The sequence below is a fragment of the Megascapheus bottae genome, chromosome 12, assembly GCF_031878675.1.
Source record: "Megascapheus bottae isolate mThoBot1 chromosome 12, mThoBot2.hap1, whole genome shotgun sequence".
Classification (NCBI taxonomy): domain Eukaryota; kingdom Metazoa; phylum Chordata; class Mammalia; order Rodentia; family Geomyidae; genus Megascapheus; species Megascapheus bottae.
This window is the reverse complement of record NC_143520.1, coordinates 21,844,830-21,869,287: the sequence shown is the minus strand read 5'-3', so window position 1 is coordinate 21,869,287 and position 24,458 is coordinate 21,844,830. Positions and strand designations below refer to the sequence as shown.

Below are 24,458 nucleotides of genomic sequence, written 5' to 3'. Positions count from 1 at the left end.
TCTTACCTAAGTCCTCAGGTATATGCAGCCCAGCCAGAAGGCTGTGCCCATGGTCATTGATTATTTTATTTTTTAAATTTTAATTTTTTTTCTTTTTTTTTTGTAAGACACCAATTAAGGAATAAGCACAGAACATATACTGGCATCTGGGACAGCAAATCTTGCCTTGAGCTTTTTTGTCAGCGGATCCCTTTGGCTGTCATGAAAGTGGAGCTTAGTTTTTTGTTTTTTGTTTTTTTTTCCTTCTAATCCATCTTTTCTCCCGAGTCAGTCATCACTGTTTACAAGAGGGAGATGAAGTAAGGATAGAGAAGACCTTTGAGATATATATGAATTTATTGTGTTTTTAGAGCTTATTAGTAGCCTTGACATTCTTTAAAAGTGTGTATATTTTTGTGCCAAAGTATGAGAAAGTTATCATCTACAAAATTATTGGAAAGCCCTTCTAACATTAATCCCCTGCCTTTAAAAAAAAAAAAAACTGGAAAGAGAACAAGCATAAGATTTTCCTGCAAGTTGCATGTCCAGTTTTGGATCAGGTTTATATCTCTGCATAATGATCTTAGTGAGTTATCTTAGAAATCATAAGATACGTTTTTATCTGAGTACAAAATACTTTCTTCCTCATCAGTCAATCTAAGAAGGCAGTAGAAACAAAATTGTCAAATATTTATATACTAGTCTTCTGCTGATGCCAGGCACATGTGGGAGGGTGTTAAGCTTAGAGTCTGTAGGGCAACAAGCATCATTTTACATCAAAGCAAGCATTTTACTTTAAAATATTCTTACCTATTAGGTAACATTTTAGAATTCTGTGTTTCTTATTTTCTTTTGTCACTAGTGGGTTTTGAACTTCGAACATCAGACTTATAGATAGGTGCTGTGCCCCTTAAGCAATGCCCATGTCCCTTTTTCTTAAACACTTCAGTTGGCTAAAACTATAATTTTATCTACTCTGGAGGCTTAGATCTGAGGATCACAGTTTGAAGCCAAACAGGGCAGGAAAGTCTATGAGTCTCTTTTCTCGAATTACCCTCTCACACCCCTCCCCCCCCAAATTCCAGAAGTGGAACACAAATGGTAGAACACTAGGCTCAAGCAAAAAAAGCTTAAGGATAGCACTTAGGCTCAGAGTTTAAGCCCCAGGACTGGAACTAATAATAATAATAATAACAGCAACAGCAACAATATATTTTTAATGCAGTGTGCTATAGCCAATGTGGACTTTCTTCAGTTCATAAGAATACTAATGGAATTACCCAGCTTTAAATAGGAACATTAACTACATCACAGGTACATAGCCTTTTCTACCAACTCAGGCTTTCCTAGCAACTCAGCAGTAGGTGGTTTCTGTATCTGTTTAAAGCAAGGTGTTTTCTAATTGAAAACAGGGTAACCTGACTAAGCAGAACAGGAGTTAATTTAGTGCTTACTGATAAAATCCACACTTGATTCCAGGACTGAAAAATGGAGTTTGAGACTGAGCTTTCAGGAACTGTTGAAGCCATATATAATATTGGTCAGATAAAGAAACAGCTAACATAGCATAGGCAAGCAGTTTGTGTGGAGATAATTGGAATCTTCACCTTGAAACCTAATATTGGAGTTCAGCAGAAAGGAAGAAGGGAGAGGAAAGTGCTCCATGTTTAATGTCAGAAATTTCAGTGTCTACCACAGTCCAGAGCAGTGTGCATTTTCTAGGCTGTACCAAAGTCATTTGTCTTTGCTGAAGAAAGAGGATATGGGAAATTGTCCACCTTTGCCTCCAAGCCAGAATTTATTTGTCCAGCCATTTCCTTGCCAGGTTGTTTGCAAGGTCATTTAGACAGTCATATACATGATTTTAAAAATCGATAATTATTTTCTACGAATGAAATTTTTTTGCTGTGTTCTTATTTGAAGCAAACCCTAATCCTGCTCTGGTATGGTATCTTTTGGCGGTCCTAAAACAAGGAAAGGCCTTTAAAGGCCTCTACAAAGCCCTTGAAAGGTCCTGTAGAGGTTTGAGGAATATTGGTGATGTTTGAGTGATCCGTGTTAGTCTTGTGAGAAAATATATGTATAATCATAAGGTAAAACTAACAAAGAATGAACCTGGCACAAAAATAAGCCATGTAAAAACAAAGAAATAGTGCAAGGTGAGTATAATGCTATTTGATAATTGTCTTATCCTGAGTCTGAATATTTATGTCTATGTGGTTTTTTGTTACTGTTTTTTTGTTTTGTTTTGTTTTTTGTTTTGTGCCAGTCCTGGGCTTGCGCTCAGGGCCTGCACACTGTTTTGGGGCCACTTGTTCTACTTTGAGCCACAGCACCACTTCTGGGTTTTTCTATGTATGTGGTACCAAGGAATCCAACCCAGGTTTTCATGCATGCTAAGCAGGCACTCTACCACTAGGCCAAACTCCCAGCCCCTGTTACTGGTTCTTTTTATTAAGAACCAGCAATCTAGGAATTTTGAGGCCAGCAGCAAGAATTGTTCTTTTTACCTATTGTAATCATACTGTATAGCATTATTATGCCAGTTAATATTCACATAGGTTCTTTCCAATATGATTATATCAACTGGGTTCATTAGGAAATGATTCTGGATATCAGAAGCTTATAAAGAGTTCAGAGATTGTTTCTTGTTTTTTCTTTTTTTGTTGTTGTTTTAAATAGTCTGTGGGCTTTGCAAAACTAGTGTTTTATAGTAGATTGCATATATGCCTAATTCCACAGGAAGTTAATATTCTCCTCAATTAAAAATTTTTAACGAGGGGCCAGGAGTTTGGCCCAGTGGTAGACTGCTTGCCTAGTGTTACACAAAGACCCAGGTTCAATTCCTCAGTACCACGTATACAGAAAAAGCTGAAAGTGGTGCTGTGGCTCAAGTGTTAGAGCTCTAGCCTTGAGAAAGCCCAAGAACAGTGCTCAAGCCATGAGTTCCTGCTAGTGCAGGAAAAAAAATTAGTGATGAAGCCCTGTATGGTTGCTCATGCCTGTAATCCTAGCAACTCAGGAGGATGAGATTTGAGGATCAAGGTTCAAAGCCAGCCTGGGCACAAAAGAACCTGAGACTCTTATCTCCAATTAACCTCCAAAAAATGAGAAGCGGGGCTTGGCTTGAGGGTAGGGAGATAGTAGCCTTGAGCTGAAAACCTCAGAGACAGCTCCCAGACCAAGTTCAAGCCCCATGACACCTCCCCCACTTCCCCCCAAAATTTTGTGATGAATACATATGATGTTTAGTTTTATTTCTGATTATGCTTCATATGCTTAGTATTTTGAACTAAAAGTCATTGTCAAATTGAACTGCTTATAGTTTGGCATTTGCTTTGAATAGACTTTTCAAGAGAGAATAGGATTCAAGGGATGCTAAGATATTCTTAGAGCTGTGATTTGTAATTTAAGCCTTCAGAATGTGTATGATTTGATGTTCGGATGCCTTATTGCACGGTAGGCTATTTATTAAAATCCTATCACGCTAACAATGAAAGAAGTACAAACAAAATTCAAGCATTTCTTTTATAATAGAGAGATGCTATTTCTCCATGCATTATATTACCAGGAAACAATCAGCCAATGAGAAGGAAGGAACTCATATGGGTTGTTACACTTACATAAATTCAAGTGAAGTCTTTGCAAACCTTAAGTTTAATATGGCATGTCACTGATGTACAATTTAAAGTATTATTATTTTTTAGGTGCACATTTTCTCATTTTATAGTCCTGGCTACTTGAGAAGCTAAGAATGGTGAGGATCTGGTTTAGGGACAGTCTGGAAACTTCTAGAAATCCTTTCTGGACACATCAGTGAGCACACAGGTGCATTCCTGTCATCTTAGGCTGAGACTAGAGGATCTTTGTTAGCCCCAGGGGAAAGTCTGTGAGACTTCACAGAGGGAAGAGGGACATGGCGGTATGTACCTGTGATCCCAGCAACCGTGGGAAACCTGAAGCAGGCACATGCTTGATCTCAAAATAACAAGGGTAAGGGGAAATAGGGCTGGAGGTGTGGCAAAGCATGAGATGCTAAATTCAAACCCCAGTATAAAAAACAAGAGAGTGTGATTAAAATAAAATCACATACAAAAATCTGGTAACTCTGGTACCTTTAAGTTAAAAAATATCCATGATATATCATCCAGACCTAACATTTGACAGAGCTCCACTATGTATAGATTTATGTTATGGGTATGTTCTTGTGTTTTTTGTTCCATAGATTAATTCTCATATCTGTCTCAGCAGCAAACTGCATTGCCTTACATGCCTTTTATTCCCTTGAATCACAGGAGCTTCAGTTTCAACGACTCACCCGAGAACTGGAAGTGGAAAGGCAGATTGTTGCCAGTCAGCTAGAAAGATGTAGGCTTGGAGCAGAATCACCAAGCATCGCCAGCACCAGGTACAGGCCAGTGGCTTTTTTTTTTACACATTCTCGTTACATGTCTTATTATGTTGTCCTAGAAGTAGCACTTGGTTCTGTTAGTGTTGTCCTCTTAACTTGCCAAGTTTGACAACAAAGGGGTCAATTTATTTTAATTTTGAGTAGCCTCTTGCAATATTGATTACCCTTCAGTCCTTTGCCTAAAATGCTTTATGTTTTATTGGTAAGCTTCAGTAGCACTAGACGCTATATTGCCTAGAGAAGTTTGATTTTTATTTTATTTTTCTACGGGGACACAGTTGATGGATATTTTAGTTAATTGCAAGCTGTTTGGTAAAGCTTGTTGACTAATGCTTTAAAAACTGGATATGGATTTTTTTTAAACTAAGGAATATTTTTAAATGCCAAGTTTTAGTTGAGTGTTTCTAGAATATAATTGCCGATTAAAATATGATAAATTAGGAATTTAAATGTAGTAAGTTATATACAGTAATATATAAGTATATGACTGAAAAAAATAATCAGGCCTCTGATTCTTTTTAAAATGACCATTGTATAGATTACTGTAGCTGATTATCTTATGTGGATTTGTTTCTTAATAATTACATATTTCTAGAAAGTCTACTGTAAAATATTTCTATTGATTACTTTTTTGTTCCATGTCGTGCTCCTTTACTTTTATTTTATTTTTTATTGTTGGGATAATGTATAGAGGGATTATAGTTACATTCTGGTAGTAGGTGCATTACTTCTTATGCATTGTTATCTCTTTTCATTACTTTTTGAGCTTGGTTTGTTTCCACTTTAATAGATATAACCACAATAACATGTCTCACTTCTAGCCACATAATTATATTTCTCAGTGTGTTATTTTTTTATGAATAGAATGCTATCTTCAGTTTCTCTTTTCATGCTGATTATTAGTATGAATTTTAAACTATTAGGTATAAATTGTATTTCCCTGAATTTTTTCATTTCCAGTCTTGACAGTCATGTATATTGTTGGCATTTGTGTATATTGCAGTGTTCATTAAGGCATAGAGCATAGAAAAGTCAATAACTCTTTTGAAGCCAAATAAAAAAATTATGTGATCACTTTCCTAGATAGATTTTCTAGCTAGGCAGGTTTTTACAATTAAAATAAGCAAAGTATAAAATTATAAATTATTCGTTTTTAATTCTGTCAATGAAGTAATTTATCTAAGAAATGAAAGAAAATTGTCACAACCAACATTAGTTTTAATTCAATTCAGTATTTATCTATCTATCTATCTATCTATCTATCTATCTATCTATCTATCTATCTATATTTTTGCCAGTCCTGGGCTTGAGCTCAGGGCCTGAGCACTGTCTTGGACTTTTTCTTAAGGCTAGAGCTCTAGCACTTGAGCCTCAGCATCACTCCCGGCTTTTTTCTACGCATGTGGTACCAAGGAATCAAACCCAGGCCTTCATGCATGCTTGGCAAGCACTCTACCACTAGGCCAAACTCTTGGCCCCTCTATTCAGTATTTTTTAAATTTATAGCTCTAGCATTAACAAAGGAAATAATATGGTCTGATTTATTTTCCCAATGTACTCACCAATTAGTATGAAAAACTGTAATAAACTCTTAGTTAAAATGTAATTAATCCTCTTGGCTTGTATTACTCCCACGTCATGCCAGATTCTCCTGGTTTCTGTTGTTGTTTGTTTGTTTGTTTTTGTCACGGGATTAGAACTCTGGGCACTGTCCCTGAGCTTTACCCAACCCTTCCCCTGTAGTCATTGCGCCATTTCCTGTTTTCTAGTGGTTAATTGGAGATAAGAATTTCATGTATGTTAGTGGATGGGCTGGCTTTGAACTGCTATCCTCAGATCTCAGCATCCTGAGTAGCTAGGATTACAGGCATAAGCCGGCTCAGATTTCCATGTATTCTTTTCTAAAATTTAATTTTAATTTTATTTTAGATTTTATTAACATTGACTTTTTTACATCATATTTCAAATATCAAGTTTCACAAATAAGTATTCAAGAATGGGAGCTGTATAAGCAATCACTGGCATATAAACTAAAGAACAAAATTAAAATTAAGCTGAGAGTTTGTATGTTATAGATACATATTGGTCTGTATAACATTATGTGTATAGAGTATAAATCCCATCATAGATTTTTATGTATATGTACTTAAATTTATATCTCCAAGACCATGTCAGTAACCTTGGGTACCACATATTGAGTCATTGCTCTTATACTGTTTGTATCTAATACTCACATATCAAGGAGACCATGTACCTTTCGTTCCTTTTGGTCCTGACTTATCCCACTCAACATGATTTGTTCTAGTTTCATACACTTCCCAGCAGTTGACATTATTTTATTTTGACTTTGGCTATGTAGAATTCCATTGTATATATGTACCACATTTTTTGTACCCATTCATTTGTAGTGCATCTGGGTTGTTTCCATCACTTGGCCATTGTGAATAGTACAGAGATGAACATGGCTGTGCAGGTGTCTTCATATCCTGGGTTATGATGTTCAGTGTAGATGCACAGCAGTGGTATGGCTGGGTCATAGGGAAGGTCTATTTTTAGTTTTTTGAGGAACCTCCAAACTGCCTTCCAGAGTGTTTGTACTAGTTTACATTCCCACTAGCAGTGCAATAGGGTTCCTCTTTCTCCACATCCCCACCAGCATTTTTCATTGTCTGAGTTCAGAATATTGGCCATTCTGATTTTGGTAAGGTGATATCTTAGGGTTGTTTTTATTTATATTTCCTTATGATGAGCATTTTCTCATATGTTTCTTTGCCATTTTATCCTCTTCTTTTGATAGGTCTCTCTTTAGTTCCCTTGCCCAATTTGTGATTGATTTGTTGGGTTTCTTAAGTTTCCTGTTGATATTGGATATTAAGCATTTGTATGATATGTTATTGGTAAATGTCTTTTCCTAGTTGGTTGGCTGTCTTTCTACTTTAATAGCTATGCCTTTGTCCATGCAGAAGCTTTTTATTTTTAGGTAGTCCCATTTGTCAAGTCTCTCTTCAATCTGTTGTGACCCTGGGACATTATTCAAGAAGTTTTTACCTGTGCCTATAACTTCCATTGTCTCCTACTCTGTTGTGTAGCAATTTCAAGGTTTCATGTCTGATATTGTGGTCTTTGATCCATTTTGAGTTATATTTATGCATGGCGACAGGCTGGGATCAACTTTTAGGTTTCTGCATGTGGCTGCCCAGTTTTCCCAGCACCAGTAACTTAAGAGGCTGTGTTTATTCCACTGTATATCTCTGGCTCCTTTGTCACATATAAATTGACTATAGGTATGTGGTTTTATTTTTGGATGTTCTATTCTGTTCCATTGATCTTATGATCCGTTTTTTTGTGCCAGTACCATGCTGTTTGTGTTATTATGGCTCTGTAGTAGAGTTTGAAGTCTGGCATTGTAATACCACCTGCATTGCTCCTTTTGCCTAGAATTGCTTTGGCTATTCTAGTTCTTTTGTTGTTCCATATAAACCTTTGGATTTCAGTAGAGGATGTCCTTGGGATTTTGATGGGGATTGCATTTAAATTGTATATAAATTTTGGTCTCATGTGTTCTTGATGATTCAACTAAATTCTAATCTTATAGCCTTTTTCCATGATCCTCAGGAAAATTATCTCTCTCAATGAAAATCAAAATTGTTTCTCTAAGCCTGTGTCAGCTTTCCTATTGCATAGCCCTCCTACCTAGATAGCTTTACCTAGATAGCTTATCATGAATGAATGATAAAGTTTGATGTAGTCCAGTGGGTTTTGAGCTCATTAGAGGATGCTATGCCACGATGTCATCCCTTTTGTACCTATGTTTCCTTGTCCTTGTTCTCATCACATCTTCGAGACTTTAGCATGGACCTAAGAGGACTATTGACAATTGTGCTGTTCACCAGGTCTAGCAAGGAAATACTAGAAACCAGTATATTAACAAAGGGAAGGAAAATAATTTTAACATGTGACTTGAGAGATACAATTTCCCTTGTTCCTTCCAGTTCCTCTAATGGTCCATTTCAGAGCCACAGTATATGGATATAATTAAAAGTTGGTTTTACCACCTACATTCCCTTTCCTGTCAGCCATTAATAATTAGTTCAAAAGAGGAATTGCTATTTATGAAGCTTCTTGGTGGATTTTGCTTATTCTTAAGGGATTGGGTTCCATCAGCAGAGAGATTTTATAAGTAGTTAATTTTAATATTGTTTCATTTATTTTTTCAGAGTAGGTAAGGCTTTATAGAAGATACTCTTATTTTTCCCTGTGTAATGATGATCGAGATAATTCAAAGGAAAGTGTAAAATGATTATTTTTTATTTTTCAAACGTCCAGATTTTTTGCCATATGGTTTTCACTCTGTGAATAACGAGGCAGTCAAATGAGGACCTAGTTCATGAATGAGTCTTACATTGTACTAAGTGGCATTAATAATTTGCACTTTGATTCTCTGCCACTTTTAATTGACTTGCAGGGTGCCATAAAGTTAATTTGCTTAGTTTTTTTTTTTTTTTTTCCCCAGTCCTGGGCATGAGCTCAGGGCCTGAGTACTGTCCTTGGGCATAGAGAAAGCTGGGAGTGGTGCTGTGGCTCAGATGGCAGAGTACTAGCCTTGAGCAAAAAGTGCCCAAGGATAGTGCCCAAGCCCTGAATTCAAGCCCCATGACTGGCAAAAAATAAAAAATAAAAATAAAAGACTTTAAGAGAGACTTCTCTGAAAAGGACATAAAATGGCCTGTAGACACATGAAGAAATGCTCAACATCTCTAGCTATACAAGAAATGGAAATCAAGTGCTGGGGGTTTAGCCTAGTGGTAGAGTGCTTGCCTCACATGCATGAAGACCCAGGTTCAATTCCTCACTACCACATACATAGTAAAAGCCAAAAGTGGTGCTGTGGCTCATGGCTCAAGTGGTAGAGCTCTACCCTTGAAAAAGCCCAAGGACAATGCTCAGGCCCTGAGTTCAAGCCCCAGGACTGGCAAAAAAAAAAAAGCCGTATAATGAATGGTTGTTGTCCTTAATGTACTATATTATCTCTCATCTCTTTTGCTGTCCCTTGGTTATCTCATACTGTTACAGGATCTCACTTTGTTACCTGATACATCGGATATATTTGTATTTGGTTATTTGAAATTGGATAGGGAAGGGGGGAAAACAAGATGAGGGGTGGGGGTGGGTGGGAGGGAATTGGGGATCAAGACAAGTGAAACGGTATCAATGTATGTGAATTAATGCACCTCCTATCTGGCAAATATCATATAACCCTTCTATTAATTACAATAAAAAAACCTTAAAAAAAAGAAAATGCAAATCAAAACTACTTTGAGGTTCCACCTTACTTCAGTTGGAATGGCCACGATCAAGAAATCTAATAACAACAGATGCTGGCAGAGTTGTGTCCAGGAGGGATCACTACTACATTGTTGGTAGGTGTGCAGACTCATTCAATCACTCTGGAAAGCAGTGTGGTGATTGCTCAAAAAACTAAACATGAAGCTCCCCTGTGATCCAGCAATCCCACTTCTTGGCATTTACCCAACTGTCCAGAAACAAGGGCATATTAAAGCTACTGGCACAACAATGTTCATTGCAGCATTATTTACCATTGCCATGATATGGAACAAACCCAGATGGCCCTCAGTAGGTGAATGAATGGATCACGAAGATGTGATATTTAAATACAATACAATTCAATGCCACCAGAAGGAATGGCATCTCTCCATTTGTAAGGAAATGGAACAACATGGAAAAAACTCATATTAAGTGAAGTAAAATTTTCAAAAATAAGCTGAAGTGTCAAAAAATTGTATATTATCGCATGGCTTTCATGTAAGAGAGAAAGCCATTTTGCTCTGGTATCCTAGTAGGTATGCCAAAGACAAAAGCTGGAATGAACTTCATAAATTGTGTATCTATAACATGAAAGCAAACCAGGTTGCTTAGGAGGACTCTTCACAACCCACCCCGTTACCCACTTCTCCCCTTACTAGGGTTGAGGCTTGAAGGGATGACATGTTGATGGGATTTTTTCTGATGCTACATGGAATGTAAATGGACAGAGTAGCACCTTAGCTAAAAATAATTCTACAGGGGCCCATTTCAACACTGAGCTTCACTCAGGATGATGATTGGCATATGTCCTGGAATGTATCAATTTTGGTTCACTGAGCAGACAGCCTGCCATGATTGTTTCTGACTGCAGAGCCTTTGATGGTCATGGATGGCAGTGAGTGTTGAGATGTGAAATGTCCTGTGTTGCAGTCTACTGGGTGTGTAGTGTTTGTGCTTTAGTAACAAATTATTCCCAAGGAATGCTCTAATACATAGCGTACCTCAGGATAGACTCACAAGGAGACGGGGTAATGTGCCCTCTAAATTTCCTGCTTCCCAGGTACAGGCAGTTGCTAGCTTTCAAGTCCAAATTTTGATTGACATGAATGAGATTTAGTCCTTTTCTTCCTCAGTATCACAGTACAGGATTGTTCTTTCCTTAGTTTACTTTAGATTTAAGGGGCTACAAGGACAGTAAAAACCTACCTAGACTTACCACTAATATGCTTATCCTTTACCTTCTGCCTCCTGTGCACCCAGTCCTTGGAACAAGGGGCACCAAGGTCATATACTTAGTCTCTGTTTTATTTTGCACTTTTAGTGTTAAATAATGATCTTCTTAGACTTCAAAGTGGAAGAAGGAATAAAGACCTTTCTAACTTTCAGAAGCTTACTATACTTTCAAGTCAGGTTTATTAAGTATAAATTAAAATAAATAGCAGCACTTTTATGAATTTAACTGACACTTTGGTGTGCAGTGACTTCCACCACATACAATGTAGAGAGCATTTTCATGACCTGCTAAATATGAAGCAACTGCTTTTTAGCATTCATTACATTTCTTCCTTGGCAGTTTTTTCTTTAAGATATTTCCCTGGGAGTAACTTTTTATCTTGTTCCAAAACTTCCACTTTGACATACAAGCTAATTCCTTAAACAAATTTTAACGACTCTTTCTTTTTTTTTTAATATTTTTTATTGTAATTAATAAAAGGGTTACATGATATTTGCCAGATAGAAGGTGCATTAATTCACATACATTGATACCCTTTCACATGTCTTGGTACCCAATACCCTCCCCCCACCCCCCACCCATCTTGGTTTTCCCCCCCTTCCCTATCAAATTTCAAATAACCAAATACAAATAAATTCAATATATCAGACTCTTTCTTACCAACAAAATTCCCAAGGAAACAATCACTGGAGGCCTAGTGATGCAATTTGGAGTCACATAGAAATTACCATAACCTTCTAATTTCATGTACATTGTAGGTGGAAGACTTGACCAGGGAGTCATGTCAAAGTAAATTCAGCCTTCTAAGTGCAATATGGCTTATGTTCACATTGCATTGAAGCAAAGAAATAAAGCTTTGGTTCATCTTGTTGGTTATAAAACCATGGAAAGCTGAGAGAATACACTCAGAATGAAAGATTCAATAAATATCAATATGATCATTTTAGAATTTTTGAAACTGTCTCTCCAATGCTTAGTGCAGAATTTCACAACTATTACTGATAAAACACTTCGAATCTTGCCATTTCACAGAAAATCATTTTAGTTTTTACTTTTGTTTAGAATAAACAAATGAATTAACTTGTTCTGTGTGTTTGATGTGCAAATCCTAGTGTTTTCACTTGTTAAGATGATGCACTAAATTTTCCTTTATATCAGTTAAAAAGAGATTTAAAAAGTGGACATTTTGGGCCGGGAGTTTTGCCTAGTGGTAGAGTGCTTGCCTAACATGCACAAAGATCCGGGTTTGATTCCTTGGTACCACAGCCATAGAAAAAAAGTTGGAAGTGGTGCTGAGGCTCAAGTGATAGTGCTGTAGCCTTGTGAAATCCAAGGACAATGCTCAGACCCTGAGCTTAAGACCAGGACTGGCCAAAAAATAAATAAATAAATAAAAATAAAACAGTGGACATTTTAATGACAAAATATACTACTAACTTAATTTTCGTTGTTCACTTTGGCTTTTACACATAGTTTCACAGCTTGGTTATTCTGTTGGGAAACAGTTGGTCTGTTCGCTTGTTCTTTGACTACTATTTGTACTTTAAAGCTTCTTTAGTCATTCTTTAGAGATCCTACCAATATCTACTGAATATGTTTTAGAGATCCTACCAAGATCTACTGAATATGTTGGGGCACTACACATGTCTCTCCCTTTTTGGTTAAAGTCCTCTGCTAAAATAGAGTTCTTCATGGTTTCTGAAAAGGTCAGCTAATTAGACAAATAATTTTCTTATCACCAGTTAAGAATAAATTTGTGTGTGTGATTTCTTTATTTTGTTATTTTATTGTAATGTATAGTGGGGTTACAGTTACACTCAGGTAGTGGGTGCATTATTTCTCACTCATTGATATTCCTTCTCATGTTCTTGTCCCCATTTCCCCCACCCCAACCCCTCTCAGTCATCTTGTTTTCTCCCTTCCCTTCCCTACTTCAAATAAACAAATAAACGTGTGTACGATATACCAGGTAACAAAGTCAAATAGAGTAATAACCACATGAGATTAGCCATAGGAGGAAAAAAGAGAAAAGAAATAACATAGTACATTAAGAATAACAATCACACAAGATAAAGCTCTTGTTTCCATATCCTAGAGTTCCTTTCATTTAGTCTCATCCTAGATCACCTTATGTACATAGCTTTTGAGCTATTGTGGTCCTCTGTTAGGAGAGTCCTAGATGTATATACTATTACAGATGAGGGTTGTCAGATGTAGGACTTGAATAAAGGGCCTGGGCGCTGTCCCTGAGCTCTTTTGCTCAAGGTTAGTACTTTAACCACAGTGCACCTTGGGTTTTCTAGTGGTTGATTGGAGACAATAATCTCACAGACTTCCTTGCCCCTGCTGGATCTTTGGATCTCAGCCTCCAGAGTAGCTAGAATTATTGGCATGAGCCACTAGTGCCCAGCCTCCCTCTCCCTCCAACTTACATTTTTATTGAAAAGATTTAATTCCCTATAGCCATTCAGAGATTTTTGTTTTTCAAATTCTATGAAGTCATATGCTGACCATCAGACTTCCACTGATATCATTAAAAATTCTAAAAATGTTTTAGTCCTGAGAGTTCACAGATAATGCTTCAGTGAATATTCTTAAGTCATTGGGAAATGAACTTCCTGAAAAGATGCACTTTTGAAGATGAAGAATCCTTGAAAAGATTGAATGTAGTCCAAAGTTCAGTTTTTTTCTTAGTATATTTTAGTTATTTAACCATTGCCACTATCTAATTTTGTAATACTTTTATCCATTTCCCACAGTAAAAATACCCTCCCCACTTTTTAGTATTTTTATTTCATTCTCCCACTCCAGGCACCACTATTTTCTGATTCTATGGATTTGCCATTTCTAGACATTTCCTGCATATGGTTTTATGCAGCGTATGATTATTGGAGTCCAACTTCTTTTGCTTAGCATGGTATTTCCATGCTAAGGATTCATCCCTCCTGTGTCACCATGCCACTTGTTTCCAAGTATATTCCACTGTGTGGTTATACCATACTTTCTCTTTGGCCTTTGGCTTTATGAAGAATCCGGCTGGATCCAGGTGTGGGAGGGAACAGTGTACAGGTTTTGTTCTTCAGTACTCATGGATTGGGGAGATGGAGAGCACACAGATTTCTTTGTGTCTTTTCACCTACTCTTCCACTATCTCACAGAGGCTTACCTTTATCCCCCTACATCCTCGTTTATTGCTGAACTGATTGTCTGTGGTAACTTAAGTTTATAGTAGGTAAAGCACCTTGTAGGGCTAGCTCTCTTGCAGGAGGTAAGCATGAACGACGCACACAGTACACACGCCAGGAAGACAAGCATGAGCAGGTCTCTCATTTATTGTTGCACAGATGAGGAATTATATAGTCCAGCACCCCAACCTCCTTTGCCTCTCCTGGCCAATCACCTAGTAGGTAGTTGATGTAAGGCACTTGAAGCAGGTACCGATTGGTCCTTTGCGGGAGTACAGGGAGTGGACAGCTCATGGCTGGCAAGCTAGGCAGACCTGCCTGTGGGCTATGTCTCCACGAGCAGGAAGTGTGCTTCAACCGCTACTCTAGCTGACTCAGCCAGTTCTGACCAGCTCTACCCACAGCACCTCCTGTGAAATTCATCACAGGTTTTATTTGTTTTTGCCAGTACTGGGGCTTGAACTCAGCCCCTAAGCATTGTCCTTGAGCTTTCTCAAGGCTAGAGCTTTAGCACTTAAACCACAGCACCACTTCTAGCTATTTCTGTGTATGTGGTACCGATGAATTGAACCCAGGTCTTTGTGCCTGCTAGACAAGCACTCTACCATGAGGCCACACTCCCTGCCCACAATTTTCTTTCATAATATTATGCTTAGTCACTAGTGATTCTTAATAGTTAAACAAATAAAAAAAAATCCCTGACTTCATTTCTAATTTAGACAAAATGAGTAGTAAACTATTAAATATGTGAATATAATGCTCAGAGACACTCTTTGAGGTCTTTGTGGTGAATATTTATGAAGTGAATACTATTGTAAGCAAATTTTAGTAACCCTGTATTCTTCTGATATAATTCCTGTTGTAATCACAATGAAATAAGGTGTCACCTATCTGGAAGATAGAAAATGAGTCAGCCTGACCTGCCACTCTCCTGCAGTTCTTCTTGGAGCATTAGATTCAGCAGTTTTCCAGAAGGTGTTTTTAATTAGTGCTTCTCATTACCATTCCAGGCACAAGTCAGTTTCTTCTGGGACATACACATCATTCAGAGTGGCAACTGTTTCTATGTATTAGAATTAAATTTGTATAACTAAGACTTCTCTAGGACCTGTGAGCCCAAGGAAGTTAAACCATTATAACTTTGGATTCTCTTTTTAGTTTTTGTGCCTGTCCTAAGGCTTGAACCCAGGGCTTGGACTCTATCTCTGAGCTAAAGTAGTCTTCAAGACTAGTGCTCCACTTCCACAGGGGTTTTTTGGTGGTTAATTGGAGTTAAGAGTCTTGCAGACTTTCTTGCCTCAGCTGGCTTCAAACTGTGATCCTCAAAATCCCAGCCACAGTAGGTAGATTTACAGAAGTGAGCTACCACAATACCCAGGTGGGATTGCCTTATTCTAAGCTAGGAATGCAACTATGCTAAATTCAGACTTACATACCAAATACTTGAAAAATCATATTAGCTAGGTACCAATGGCTCTTGCCTATAATTCTAGTTGTTCAGGAGGCTGAAATCTGAGGATCAAAATTTAAGCCAGTGTGGGCTGGAAAAATCTATGCAATTCTTATGTCCAGCTAACTGGCAAAAAGCCAGAAGTTGTGACTCAAGTGCTAGGGCTTAAGCCTAGCGTTGAGCAGAAAGGCTCCAGGATATTACTCAGGTCCCTCACCTAAGTTCAAGCCCCAAGACCTGTAAGCACACAAAAATCATTTGTTGTCTAGTTGAATATGCCCTCAAGCAACAGAATGAGCCTGGACACTCACACCTGTAATCCTAGCTGCTCTGGAGACTGAGATCTGAGAATTACATTTAAAGCCTTTCTGTGAAGGAAATTAACGAGATTCTAAATCTCCAGTTTGGCACCCCCAAATTCCAGAAGTAGAACTGTGGCTCAACTGGTAGAGTACTGTCTTTGAACAGAAACTCAGTTATAGTACCTAGACTCAGAGTTCAAGCTTTAGGACAAGCACAAAAAAGAAAAAAAATCATTTTAATAATAGTGACTAATTCCAAAATGATTTAGACTAAGCATTTAAAATTGTAAAATAGATACAGGTAAGAGAAGCCACAAAAATAATTTTAGAGTTAGTATTAGTTTCAAATTATTTCAAAACTATTGTATATATTTAGTTAAATATGGAGGCAGCACAGCCATGTTAATTTTTCTAATTAATGAAGAGGAAAATTTACTTGTTAAAACTCAGAGACCCATGCATTTAAAATATATTTACCATGCCATTATTTAATTATCCTTAAAAGAATCATTTTAATTAGAATAACATTTCATTTCTCTTTTTTTGCCAGTTTTTCAGTCCTGTTTTTTTCCATATATTTTTATTGTAATTAATAGAAGGGTTACATTATATTCGCCAGATAGAAGGCGCATTACTTCACATACTCTGATACCCTTTCTCATGTCTTGGTCCCCATTTCCCTCCCCCCCCCCACCCTTCATCTTGTTTTTCCCCCTTCCCTATCCATTTTCAAATAAACAAATACAAATATATCCAATATATCAGATAACAAAGTGAAATACTGTAACAATATGAGATAACCAAGGGACAGCAAAAGAGATGAGAGATAACATAGTACATTAAGGACAACAATCACTCATTATATGGCTTTTGTTTCTATATCCTAGAGGTCCTTTCATTTAGCATCATAATATATGGCCTTATGTATCAAGGTTTTGCTCTATTGCAAATCTCTGCTAGGAGAGCCCAAGGTTTCTACTGATTATGATAAATGAGGGAAACCATTGAGCCTATCTTCCTTTGAGTCTGGCTTACTTCACTTAATATGATTTTTTTCTAAGTCTTTCCATTTCCTTACAAATGGGACGATATTCTTTCTGACAGCAACATAGAATTCCATTGTGTATAAATACCACATCTTGTTGATCTAATCATCAACTGAGGGGCATCTGGGTTGGTTCCATATCTTTGCTGTGGTAAATAGTGCTGCAGTGAATATCATTGTGCTACTGGATTTAGTATGTCCTTGTTTTTGGACAAGTGGGTAAATGCCAAGTATTGGAATTGCTGGATCATAGGGGAGCTCTATGTTTAGTCTTTTGAGTAACTGCCATATTGCTTTCCATAGTGGTTGAATGAGTTTACACTCCCACCAACAGTGTAGTAGTGATCCCTCCTGGCCACATCCCCTCCAGCATCTGTTGCTATTAGATTTCTTGATCCTGGCCATTCTATCTGGGGTGAGGTGGAAATCTCAGAGTTGTTTTGATTTGCATGTCTTTTATGGCCAGAGATGTTTCACATTTCTTCATGTGTCTATAGGCCATTCTTATTTCTTCTTCAGAGAAGACTCTCTTTAAGTCTTTGGCCCATCTTTTAATGGGATGGTTGTTTCTTTGGAGATTAGTTATGGAGTGATTCAATTTTTTGAGCTGTTGATATATTTTAGGTATGAGGCCTTTATCCGTTGTATGGTTAGTGAAGATCTTCTCCCACTCTGTAAGCTTTCTAGTTAATTTGATAGCTATGTCCTTTGCCATACAGAAGCTCTGCAGTTTAATGCAGTCCCACTTATCCAGACTTTCTCTGATTTGTTGTGTTTCTTGGTCCTTATTAAGAAAGTTTCGACCTGTGCCCAGGGTATATAGTGTATCTCCTGTTCCTTCTTGTAAAGTTTTCAGTGTATCTGCTTTTACCTTGAGGTCTTTGATCCATTTGGAGTTAATACTGGTGCAGGATGACAAAGAAGGATCTAACTTTAGTTTTCTGCAGCTGTTTAACCAGTTCTGCCCGCACCACTTGTTGAAGTGACTGTCTTTCTTCCATTCTATTTTTTTTTTTGCTCCCTTATCAAAGATTAGGTGACCATAGGTCTGTGGGTTGATATCTGGGTCCTCAGTTCTATTCCATTGGTCCTTAGGACTGTTCTTGTGCTAGTACCAAGCTGTTTTGGTTACTATGGCTCTGTAATAGAGTCTAAAGTTTGGTATTGAAATTCCTCCTGCACTGTTCTTTCTGCTAAGAATTGTTTTTGCTATACAGGATCTTTCATTATCCCATATGAAATTTTGGATTGCCTCTTGTATTTCTTTAAAGAATGACATTGGGGGGGGGAGTTTTTCCTAGTGGTAATGTGCTTGCCTAGCATGCACAAAAACCCGGGTTCGATTCCTCCGTAGCACATACATAGAAAAAAGAATGACATTGGGATATGGATGGGTATTGCATTTAATTTGTAGATCTTCCAATCCAGGTAGCTCATTTTTTAAAAATAGGACTTGAGTTCAGAACATGGGCAGTATAACTGAGCTCTTTTTGCTCAAGGCTACTGTTTTACCACAGCTTCACTTCTGGCTTTTTGTGGGTAATTGAGATAAGAGTCTCACAGATTTTCCCTGCCCAGACTGGCTTTGAACTGCAATCCTTAGACCTCAGCCTCCTGCTATTTAGAATACAGGTCTTTGCCTCTCAGTGCTTACGTATTGGCTCAATTTTTAAATAGATATAATAGTTGAACATTATTATATGGTTTAGCCATTCTCTATGAAGGTTTATAACATTGCAAGTAATGTAGTGATATTCATGTTTAATATATTTTTATTTTATCAGACACATAATTGTATATATTCAATACAGTATAAAATTTCAGTAGGTGAATATGTGTAATGATTTAGATAAATATAATCAGCATATTTGTCATGATAGACATTTATCATTCTTTATGTTAGGAACATTTAAATTCCTCTCTGCCAACCATTTTGGAATGCTCAATTAATTGTTGTCCATCAACACTACCTTACTGTGGTGTAGAACAGAAGGTATTTCTGCTGTAGGTGGTTCTCCCACTCCCTGCCCTCACATACCCTGATTCATAACCACCATTCTATTTCTACTTCTTTGAAATACAATTTTAAACTTCTACATCTAACTAAGAACGTATTATATTTTTTCTTACTCTAATGGAATTATCTCTGGTCTAGTCCGTGTCTGTGTGTGTGTGTGTGTGTATGTGTGTGTGTGTGTGTGTGTGTGTATGTGTGTAGTGTGGTGTGTTTGCGTGTTTGGTGTAGTTCTGGGGACCTTGCACTTGCTAGGCAGGCCTTCTTCTATTTGAGCTACTTCTTCATTTTATACTCTTTTTTTTTTTTTACCTTGTCTGATGTGCTCTCATGTCTTTTGCCTGAACCAGCCTCAAGCCTCAATCTCCCTACTTATGCCTCATGAGGAGTTTAGCTGAAATTGACAGCCAGAATATTACAACACCTAGTTTGTGGTTGCATTGAGCACTCCATTTTTCATAGGCTGACTTAAAACAACAGTCTTCCCAATCACCCTCTGAGTAACTAGGGTTACAGACATAACTGGTTCCAACAACCAGTTTCTATTCATGTTAGCAGTGAACATTGTTGGAAAATGTCTCCTGATTTTCATGACCTCCTTCTTGCCTTGGTGGCATCCTTTTCCCACAGCCCAGACAGAGACTGTGTTAATTATCCAAAGGCTGCCATGACCCAGCCTCCAACCCCACCTCCTCTACCATTTGTTGTCCATATGTAAACTCTGCCAAGGCTGCTTATGTGTGGCCGCCTATGTGTGCACTTACATGCGGTGTGTGCTTCCTTGTCAACACCATACAAAAAGTCATGGAAATTCTAATTCTAGAACATGACCGTACCATCATTGATGTACTTTCTGTGGTTAATTATTTAGAAAGAGTTTGCTATGCTCTCTGATAATCATTTTAATCTTCTTGGTGGAAGAGAAGGAAGTTTGTGTTAAACTTGCATTCTCATTATCCATCAACAGGATAAGATCAGAAAAAAAGTGATGTGTAACAGAGATGTTTCCTTAACCCTTCAGAGAACCACTGAAAACACCTCTAATCCAGTGACAGATGGGAAAGGAAATTGAAAATGTGATTGTCTATGTAAAAGTGAAGGCCATCCATTTGTTCATTTTCAGTAGTTAATCAACTTTCCGCAAAAATGAACATGGCATGTCTGCCTAGGGAGAGAGAAAATAAGAAAAAAAATGACAAGTTTGCCAGACTTTGTAGTGTCTGATTGTTATTATACTCTTCTCCCTGAGGCTTCACAGTCTATTTAATAACAAATCAATCTAATCTGTTTTTGCATAGATATTTCTACTCTGCTATTGTGTTACTCCTCTATTAAATTGGGGAGAAATACACGCTAAAACTGAAGAAGACAAAAGTCTCTAGCCACAGATTTTAACAGCTTATAAACACACACACACACACACACACACACACACACACACACACATACACACATCTTGTAACTTCCAATTATATGTTTTCCCCTAACAATAATGTATTTTTTTTCTTCCATTAGTGTGCTATTAAGATATCAAGAAGTGGGGCCGGGAGTTTGGCCTAGTGGTTAAAGTGCTTGCCTAGCATGCATGAAGACCCAGGTTCGATTCCTTGGTACCACATACATAGAAAAAAGCCGGAAGTGGTGCTGAGGCTCAAGTGGTAGAGCTCTAGCCTTGAGAAAGTCCAAAGACAGTGCTCAGGCCCTGAGCTCAAGCCCAGGACTGGCAAAACAAAAAAAAACAACAAAAAAAAAGATATCAAGAAGTGGTTTAAAAGATGTACACAACCCACTGACCTTTCTTTTAACTGTCCACGTTCACACATAGCTTACAATGTTTGGTTTGCATTACATGTAGGGTACACAGGGAGGGTATTTCTTTTAGCCTTATTTGTTCTAAGAAAAGTGAAAACTAGGCAATTATTTTAGGATCCTATGATCTTCACTCTAGGCCAATTATAGGCTGATCTGTGTTTTAATTATATCATCATATGATGCTGTTAAGCCACAGAAAAAAATGTCCAATCGACCAAACAAACAAGAACTAGTGCTTAAGAAATACAAAATATACATACTTGTCTATTTTCCGAGCAACATTCTTCTCAGTGAGAACTTTTAAATAGTAAATGGAGCTTGCATTTCTTATGAACATAAATGGAAAGGAGAAGACACTCCATTGAGTAGAGTGGTTTATTAGGGATAAGTCTAGACGTTAAAGTGTTCTGGAGAATGGAGGAAGGACTAAGCTTATTAAACTTGTAAACTCATACTCCTTTGGGGCTTCATAGTTGTCCAAAGAAAAATGCTAGATATTGAAGCTAGAAATTTTAAACAATTTCACCTAATCACTTCTCTTGATCACCATGGGAGGGTACCTGTTTTTTCTCTAAACATGTTTATCACTCAAATATATATTAAGAATGCTGTTTTGAAACATCTATTTTTTTTTTACTTTCTGTATACGTTATTATTATTACTATTATTATTTCTAGTAGGCTATTTTTACCTGTTTCATTCCTTTGTATACAGTTATGTAGGGCCTGGATGGGCAGATAGATAAGAGAAGTCATAAAATGAGTATGGAAGTGTGAAAATAATTAGGAATCTGAGCATTTTCAAGAGGAACTGAAAACAATGTAAATGCACTTTCCTGTATTTCTATGTTCTTCTGTCTTTTACTATATAGAAGGATGGTATATCCTTTGCTGAATATTGACTCTCTGCTTATGTGCCTAATTTATTTGTCCCAGTTTGATGTTCCTGAACTGTGACCTACCCACTTGTCAACCAGTTCTTTCCTTCCCCTTCTCCCACCCCATTCTTGGGGCTTGAACCCAGGGCCTAGGCACATCCCTGAGCTTCTTTGCTGAAGGCTATCACTCTTCCACTTGGAATTAAGCTCCACTTCCAGTTTTTTGGTGGTTAATTGAAGATAAGTGTGCCATAGACTTCCCTGCCTGGGCTGACTTCTAACCATGATCCCAAGACCTCAGGCTCCTGACTAGCTAGGATTACAGGCGCTGAGCTTTCAGCAACTGGCAAACACTCGGGATTTTTGTTTTGTTTTGTTTTCTGGTCCTGGGGCTTGAATTCAGGTACTGTTCCTGGGCTTCTTTGTGCTTAAGGCTAGCATTCTTAACACTTGAGCCACAACACCACTTCTAATTGTTTTTCTTAAGAACTAAAGTCTCTGTTTATTGTGCTTATCTATGAAGAAAGAAAAAGAAAGGCATTACAAGGAAAAGCTTTTGCCAGAAAAATAAAGACATATATTCCTTTTTTTTCTCCCAAATCAAAGGAACTTTAATCTCTATAAAAATGTGAATACAATTATCTAGACATATTAAATTTGGTTTAAGCATGGAGAAAGAATTGTATGTGAATAAATTGTTTTCGTATTGTTGTCGCTGGTCTTTGTTTGTTTGTTTTTCTAAGGTTCTTGCTATGTAGATCATGCTGGCTCTACACTTTCAATCCTCTTGGCTCGGCCTCTAGCTTCTTACTTCTGAGGACTGGTATTATAGGTATATCCTATCAGGTCGTTTCCCTGGAATATCTGAAATGGGCAATAGATCAGGTTAAACTAATTGTTAAACTAAAACTTTTATGTTAAAATTGGTTTTTTTAAGTAAAAGTCATTTTGACATAGACTTTTTCAAGCATTTTAAATTCTGCATAATGAACAAATTGAGAATGTGTGCATCAAAGCAAACTATGAGTTTGAAAGTACTGGTTACCAGTGTCTCATTATAGATCTCCACAGCTCATATCAGTGTTAGTTCTTCTGTGCTCGTTTCTTCAGAATGGGAAGCTACTAGTCCAGCCTTTTATGAATTGCTTTATTCATTTGTAAAAGAAAAATCTTTCATACAAACTACATATTTTTGGTTTAAAATTTTAAAAAATTTCCCACATTTTCATCTTTGCATGACTTTGAAAGAATGACTGGAGATAAACAGTAACATTTTGAAGACTCTATTCTCGTGCTGACTCTTTGCCTGAACCTGAGGTTCTGAGAGAATACTTCAGAGGAGAATCTAAAGTTGAGTTTAGCCATTTAACTCTTCATCTCAGTTACCTTCTCTCTTCCAAATAAATGTCAACCTAGGCGTTAGGAAGCCTTTCTATTCTGGGATCTGCTTTGAATTGCCAGAACACCTGTTGTGGGATGTGCCTCGGCAGAAGTCAGACTTCCTGTGTAATTTATGGAGATGCCAGGGGGGACTGTTTGTGTCATTTTGTTTAATACTACATCCTCTTTGATCTTCTCCTTCCCATATGGTCCTCTGAATCTTTTATTCATAGATTCAAAGCTCTAACAAATGCTTTTGTCAAGAATATTTAGCATCTTTTGAAATATGTTCACTTCTAGTCCCCATGAAGGTGACCTAAAGTGTATTTCCTGGTCCTTAAATGTTTTCACTGTATATCAAATAAGTAGCTTTTGCTTTAGGAAGCATTATCCTAATATTACTTATTTTTATATGACCTTTTTCCCAGAATGTATTTAGACAGTTATAATGAGGAGTCTAAAAATATGGTGGAGCAATATGATGAATAGGTAGAGTGAAAAATTGAAAAAACTGGAATGCAAACAAAATAGAGCTGGGGTGATACCAAAATGTTCACCATAGTGGAAGTCACGCTTCACTCATGATTGTTAGTAGCCAGTGAAAGCCATGGCTACTCTGTTCTCTGCCTTACCAGTACAAGAGTTTGAATGAAGCACCTCACACTTGCTCACCTCGTACTGTACCACTTGAGCCAGTACTCTATCTAGCGTCGTGTTTTTGCTGGCTATTTTAGAAATAGAGCCTCAGAGACATTTTTGCCTGGTTTCAAACCATGACCCTAAGATTGAGTAGCTACTTTGCCATTTCTCTCATAATTTTAAAACACTAAAATTTAAAAGTATGTGTTGAGAGCATAGCCACGTTTTTCTATTATAATGTTATTGAAAGGGAAATACTGTAATTAGACTGTAGATCTCTGAACTTTACTTCATTTGAAGTACAAGAGCTGCCTTTCCATGCTGTCTTGTTTGTTCACATTGTCATTAATATCAACAACTGGGTTTAGAGTAGAGAAGGAGCAGTACAAATCTATATCTGCTAATAGAAGACCAAGACCTGTTGCTGATAGATCAGGAGCCAATGCATCCTATTATGAAGGGATACATTGTTTTAGTTTCAGTGCATTTTTTTCTATAACCTTAATATTACTTAGAGCAAATAAATAATTATGAAGAGACCCATTGCCCTATCTCATTTGTTATGCCTTGCTTGATTCAAATTATGGGCTTATACTATTTCAGGGTCAAAGTCATAGCATTCATAAAATACCTAATCTACAATTGTGGACCTATTCTGTATTTTCCTGGTTGCTAAGACCTTGAGAATAACCTTTTGATGAGAGATATAATAGCAACTGTTTACATGAAAAGCCAAAAGTAAGTGTTTCTCCCCCCACCCCCAGGAGAAAAGGCACAAACCTCTAGACAACAGAGAATTGCTCAG

General features: G+C 37.3%; 1 protein-coding gene across 9 annotated transcripts in view; it reads left to right on the top strand.

Moving 5' to 3' along the window:
• The window catches only part of Pkp4 (plakophilin 4), a 219,534-nt gene that overhangs the window by 117,251 nt on the left and 77,825 nt on the right, over positions 1-24,458 (top strand). For all 9 annotated transcript variants that reach the window (XM_090342791.1, XM_090342794.1, XM_090342786.1 and 6 more), the window contains one exon: positions 4,275-4,387. Coding sequence is in view for 7 of the 9 variants with exons in the window: in XM_090342794.1 (XP_090198920.1) it covers positions 4,275-4,387 (113 nt within the window). In the remaining 2 variants the exon portion in view is untranslated. The remainder of the gene's footprint in view (positions 1-4,274; positions 4,388-24,458) is intronic.